This window comes from Pinus tabuliformis, chromosome 6 (assembly GCF_031772625.1).
Source record: "Pinus tabuliformis cultivar Carrire ecotype Pingquan chromosome 6, CPIR1, whole genome shotgun sequence".
Lineage (NCBI taxonomy): Eukaryota > Viridiplantae > Streptophyta > Pinopsida > Pinales > Pinaceae > Pinus > Pinus tabuliformis.
In genome coordinates this window covers 755,656,490-755,663,408 of record NC_142292.1, presented here as the reverse complement: position 1 = coordinate 755,663,408, position 6,919 = coordinate 755,656,490, and the positions used below count along the sequence as shown (strand labels likewise).

At 37.8% G+C, this 6,919-nt stretch overlaps 1 protein-coding gene across 1 annotated transcript; it reads right to left on the bottom strand.

Moving 5' to 3' along the window:
* Window positions 1-5,155: 5,155 nt before the first annotated feature.
* On the bottom strand, window positions 5,156-5,647 carry LOC149260934 (secreted RxLR effector protein 161-like). The gene has a single exon (XM_089461589.1). It carries the CDS (start codon window positions 5,645-5,647, stop codon window positions 5,156-5,158), a length of 492 nt encoding a protein of 163 aa, XP_089317715.1.
* Between the last annotated feature and the right edge of the window lie 1,272 nt (window positions 5,648-6,919).

The following is a 6,919-nucleotide window of genomic DNA, read 5'->3' as shown; positions in this document are numbered from 1 at the left end:
AAATTCTTCTTCTATTAGAAATCAAATGTTCAGCAAAGATACAGAGTATGATGAGAGATCGAGAGAATGAGTCAGTTCACCAATATCTGAATAAGTTGTAGCATGAAGATCATTGGTAGTAGTAGCATGCAAACACTTAATCAACCTTCCCTTAAACTAAATCAACATTGAAACATTGAATCATTGAATCAACATTGGCTCACCAAGTTTTGCTCTTACTCTCCAAGTCTCTCTCACAATCTTCTTCAACTCTCTCCAACTTTTTATCAAATTTGAATTCTTCTTTCACAATGCACAAATAGCGAGGAGAGAAAGAATGAGGCACATATATATAGGAGGAGCAACGAATTCATACCATAAAGGAGGAGTAACTCGCATGCCAAGACGAGTGTAACTCATGCCTATTTAGGAATGTAACTAATGCCATTAATCAAGTACACATGCCTCTAAGAGAGTGTAACATATGCATTAAAGAGCATGTAAGAGGAATCTTTTATAACATGCTTTTATTGAATGTAAGAGAGAGTAAGAAAATATTTTATGGCGTGCTTTAATGAGTGAGAGAGCATTATTAAGAGTCATGATTAAATGACTTGAATTTATTTTTAATAATAATATAATAGTATCATAAGAATAATAATAATATTGATGATAATATTGATGATTAAGTCGAAATTGAAATATTAGGATTGATTGATGAAGAGAAGGGATTGTCCATCAACAATACTTGATTACCAATTGATGCAAGGTGATTTACTATCTTTAGACTTCTTAATTTTATACATTCTACTTTTAGAAATGATGTTTTTAAACTTTCTATTTTTAGAAATTCTCTATTTAGACTTTCTATTTTTAGAAATTCATCCCTGAGCTGCCAATTTCAACACTCCCTCTCAGATAGGGAGTAATTTATTTCTACAATAAAGATCTTTGCTTTCTCAGCTCATCTCTATTCATCTTTGTTATGTATCATCTGGAACAACAATGTCTCACTCTAATGATGAAGAATCATCATAGGGGAGATTTATCCATCACCATATTCACTTGGGGTGATTGCCACTTGCCAACATTTGACAAGGATCTCGCATAGCCAAGTATCATCTTTACATGGGGGGATTTCCGCTTGCCAACATATGACAAGGACCTCGAACAACCAAGTATCATCTTTACTTGGGGGGATAACCCACTTGACAAGGATCTCGCACAACTAAGTCTCATCTCTGCTTAGGGGGATAACCCACTTGTCAAGGGTATCACACAACCAAGTCACATCTCTGCTTGGGGGGGGTCCACTTGTCAACACATGACAAGGATCTCGCACATCCAAGGCTCATCACTGCTTAGGGGGATCCACTTGTCAACACAAGATAAGGATCTCGCACAACCAAGTCACATCTTTGCTTAGGGGGATCCACTTGTCAACACATGACAAGGATCTCGCACATGCAAGGCTTATCACTGCTTGGGGGAATCCACTTGTCAACATATGATAAGGATATCGCACAACCAAGTCTCATCTCTGCTTGGGGGGATCCACCTGTCAACACATGACAAGGATCTCACACATCCAAGGCTCATCGATGCTTGGGGGGATCCACTTGTCAACACATGACAAAGATATCGCACAACCAAGGCTCATCATCCATGACCACCCTCTCTGGGAAGGGTCACATCCATTAGTCTACTCTATGAAATCTAAGAACTTCCCTTTCGACAAAGGCTTGGTAACAATGTCGATGATCTGGTCATCAGTGGCTATATGATGGAGTCTTACTACTCCTTGTTGAAAATAACATCAAGAAAGATCCTGATTAATTTTGTCCTTGAATTAAATTGGGAATAAAATTGTAATTCCGCATCTCATGACAACTTGTAATTAGTTAACTAAGTTAATTGGACTTAGTTGGCTTAGTTAATTTGAGTTGAGGGTATATCTAGATTCATGTACAGTGTCTCCTACATTATAGGAGGTTTGGTTGAGTTTATTTTGAGTTGTAATTAATTAATTAATTCAGTCTAACTGAGTTAAAGTCAGCTAAACTAGTTCCAGTTGATGGAGTAATTAGTGGGAGGTCTAGCAGTCGGGTGTTTCATGCAATCCAGTGGGGTGCTGCCTGCAGTGGAGTGTGATGTTAATTGAAGTATAGTGGGGTCCTGTCTGAAGTGCAGTGTGTGTTGTTTGTAGTACAGTGGGGTGTTGCCTGAAGTGCAGTGTGGTGTTGCTTGAAGTACAGTGGGGTGTTTCCTGAAGTGCAGTGTGATGTTGCCTGGAGTGATCAACCAATAAACTAAAGATTCACTCATAATTGACTCATGCATGTTAGATCAAAGAAATACCCAATTGTGATTGGAGTTCAGCGACAGTGAACTGATGGTTCATGAAATCAGAGGAAGGCCTATGAGGATTGTACAATTCATAATTTAGGAATTTCCCAATTAAATAGGAGTTAATTCCTTGAGGAACAGCACAAGGAAATAGGAACTTGGGCAAGAAATAAATTGGCTAAGTATTGGCTTGAGCATGTCTGGGAAGTAGTGAGATAGATAGAGATAGTGCAGAGGTTGTTCGGGCTTGAACAAAGGATTCTAATCTTCTCATATTTTCTTACTAATGCAATATACATGTAGCAGGGGTTTTTAGCAGTGTCTTTCCCCAAGAAATCATTGTGTAATGTGTTGATTGAATTCTCTCTTATATGCTTCATGATTTCATCGATCGTTTATTATTTCTGTTGATGAGTAGAGTACATTAAAGTCTATTGTTTTAGTAAATTACAATTAGAAATTTCAATCTACAAGGAATTTATGCATGGTATCATAGTTGAAATCATGATAGAAGAGAAAAATTCGAAGTTGTCCTTATAGGTAAATAGAATTTGCATAATCATTCTTCAGAGCTAGTAGGATGTCGTTCTATGGATTGAGACTCAAGTATGCCCTTGAGGGTAGCTCGAATTACATTTCTTGGAAGGACGGGATGGACGTAGTGTTGGAAGATAATCAGCTGAATGAATTCATAGATCATGATATCCCAAAGCCTCCAACATCTGATGCTAAATACCTAGCAATGTGGAAGAAGAGTGTAGCAAGAACCAAGAGGATCATATTGGAGAGTGCGAGAGACCACATAGTCTTGAATCTACATGGAAAAAAGACTCCCTTTGTTATGTGGAAGACCCTCAATGAGCTATTCAAAAATAGCAATGAAGCCAAGAAACTTGAACTAATGAAGAAATTGAGGATTGAAGACAATGGGTATGAGGTAGTCTTCAGAGATGGGAAGGCCTACCTCAAGCATCTTGCTTCATGTCAACTCAAGAAATTTGGTGTCAAGGTTGAGAGCCTCTACACATTAGAGGAAGAGGCATGCATAGCCTTGAGGAGAAAGGCAGGGATTAGAGATGTTGTGGTTGAGAGGGAGCATGATTTAGCTCTCAAGAGGAAGCCTCAGCCAATTGACAATTGGGATGACCACGAGGATGATGATGAAGAGGATCAGTCAAAGACCTCCAGTAGGAGGAGAGTTCGAGCCAAGTGGGAAGAGGGAGCACATGCAGCCATACCTCTAGGTGTGAGGTGGGGCGATGTAAAGCGATAGACCCAAGAGTTTCATAAATTTGGCAGGGTCCATTAAGGTGTATTTGTCTCATGGATCATTAACTTGATACGAGGGTCCACAGTATTCAGTAACAGGAGGATCAGTGTCAGCTAGATACTGAGAAGTGCAAAACAACAGAGTAGGAGGCTCAGTAGCAAAGTCAGCAGCAACACAGTTTTTCCCAGTAGACAATTAGAGACACAGTTGATTCAGTTTATTTTGTTTGGATGCTTTTTGGTTGCAAATATTGCAGTAGCAATAGTAACAGTGACAAGAGTTGTGTGCAGAACATTCCAAAGGCAATAGATTGGGATAGATGTGAATCACTTTCTTGTTGAGAGGGAGTGTTGAAAATTGCAACAAGAAATGTTGAAAATAACATCAAGAAATATCATGATTTAATTTTGTCCCTGAATTAAATTGGGAATAAAATTGTAATTCCACATTTCATGACAACTTGTATTAGTTAACTAAGTTAATTTGACTTAGTTGGCTCAATTAATTCGAGTTTAGGGTCTAACTAGAGTCATGTAGAGTGTCTCCAACATTATAGGAGCCCTAGTTGAGTTTATTTTGGGTTGTAATTAATTAATTAATTCAGTCTAACTAGGTTAAAGTCAGTTAAACTAGTTCCAGCTAATGGAGGAATTAGTGGGAGGTCTAGCAATGGTGTGATGTCTGTAGTCCAATGGGGTGTTGCCTGCAATCCAATGTGGTGTTGCCTGAAGTACATTGGGGTGTTGCCTAAAGTGCAGTGTGGTGATGCATGTAGTACAATGGAGTGTTGCCTGTAGTGCAATGTGGTTCTACCTAAAGTACAGTGGGGTGTTGCCTGAAGTGCAGTGTGGTGTTATCTGTGGTGATCAACCAGTAAACTAAAGATTCACTCATAATTAACTCATGCATGTCAAATCAGAGAAAGGCCCTATTGAGATTGGAGTTCCAAAACAATGTACTATCAGTTGTAAAATCATCTAAACTAAATCGATAGTGCATGTAATTAGAGGAAGGCCTATGAGGATTGCACAATTCAAAATTGAGGAATTTCCCAATTAAATAGGGGTTAATTCCTTGAGGAATAGCACAAGGAAATAGGGACTTGGGCAAGCAAGAAATTAGCTAAGTATTGGCTTGAGCTTGTCTAGGAAGCAGTGAGATACATAGAAATAGTGCAAAGGTTGCTCGGGCTTGAGAAAAGCATTGTAATTTTCTCATATTTTATGATTAATGCAATATACAGATAGCAGGGGTTTTTAGCTATGGCTTTCACCAGGAAATCATTGTGTAATGTGTTGATTGAATTCTTTCTCTTATATGCTTCATGATTTTATCAGTCGTTTATTGGTTTTGCTGATGAGTAGAGTATATTCAAGTCTATTGGTTTAGTAAATTACAATTAGAAGTTTCAATCTACACAGTTTGAATCTACAAGAAATTTCTACACTCCTCTCTACACCATATCCAAACATAGTGATGTTTATGCTTGGACTTGTCATGGAACACGAGATTTTCTGCAAGTCGAATCTCACTCTTATTTTTGTTGTAAATTACTGTTGTTTACAGAACATGTTCAAACAAATCTCCAAAGAGATTCTTCAGCCATATTGCCTCACAACTAGCCATGCTAGCAACAATGTAGTCAGTTTCAGTAATGCATAGGGCTACATATTTTTCTTTTTCTTTTCCTTTCTGCCCATCCAAGATATCAGGGAAAATCCTAAGCTGAAGCAGCACCAAAATGTTTTTTTTGTCAATAGAGTTACCAACGTAATCAGCATTAGAGTACCCAAGTAGTCTTACATCTCCAGCAGTATATTTCATTCCAAGATTGATGGCCCCATGCAGGTATCTCAAAACATGCTTTGCAGCAATCCAATGTGCATGAGATGGTTTAGTCATATATTGGCTCAGAGTATTGACCACAAAATAGATGTCTAGTCTAGAGTTCACTAAGAACATCAGTGCCCCAATCAGTTGTTGACATTCAGAAAGATTTGCCAAATCAGGACTTGTAGCTTCACCACACAACTTCTTGAAGTTCATCTCCATTTGAGTATTCATGGATTTACATTTTTCCATACCAAATCTTTCTAGTAGCTTGATAGCATATCTTCCTTGAGAAAGGAAAATCTTACCAGGTTTTTGTCATACTTCAAGACCCAGAAATTAGTGCAAAAAATGAAGATCTATCATTTCAAATTTAGAGGCTAACTCCCTCTTACACTGGAGGACAAGCGGTTCACCACCAATCAGAAATAAATTATCAACATATATACCAAATCAAAGGCATACATTGGATTGTCTGGAAGTAAATATTTGGATCAACATTACTTCTAGTAAATAAAGCTTCATCAAGAAGCTATCAATGCGGGCATACGAAGCTCTTGGAGCTTGCTTCAAACCATAGAGGGATTTCTTCAGTCTACAAACATGATTTTTCCAGTCATGTACTTCAAAACTGTGTGGTTGCTCCACAAATACTTCTTCCTTAACAAAGCCATGCAACAAAGCAGTTTTTACATCCATTTGGTGAAGGGACCATCCTTGGTTAGCAGCTATATCCACAATAGATTGAATGGTCATATAATGAGCAACAAGTGCAAATATTTAATTAGTTTATTCCCTCTTTCTGAGAGAACCCTCTGGCCACAAATCTAGCTTTATATTTTTCAATATTGCCATCAGCACCATGTTTAATTTTATACAACCATTTAGAAGACATAATAGATTTATCTTGGGGTCTTGGAACCACTTCCCATTTATCATTATGAATGATGGATTCATATTTCTCAATCATTTCATCTTTCCACACTTGCGCCTTCACAACGTCTTCAAAAGTGCATGGTTAAGATTGAATAATGTTGTTCATGGCTACAATATATCCTTAGAACCGGCATGGCTTCTTGCTTTCTCTGAAGGTTGACCTCTAGGAGCAACATGTTTATCAACATCCTGAAGAGTGTCACGAAGCCATAAAGGTATCCTTTTAGCAAAAGGAACACATGGAGGATCCAAAGGATCCATGGGTTCATCAATAGGATCAATTTCAGGCTCGAGATTTTTTGTATCTCAAATGCATCATCTTGACTATCAACATTAACAGAAGGAAGAGGAGTGTCTCTTGCCTTTCCAAAAGTTGCATCTTCATCCAATGTTACATTCCTACTAAACTTTATATTTCTTTTCCCATGTACATATATTTTGTAAGTTTTAAAATATTCATAGTAACTAACAAGCGTACCTTTCTTACTTGAAGATTCTAGCTTGTTCTTCTTTTATTTTGGCATGTGGAAGTAGACGGGGTAGCCAAAGATTCTCAAG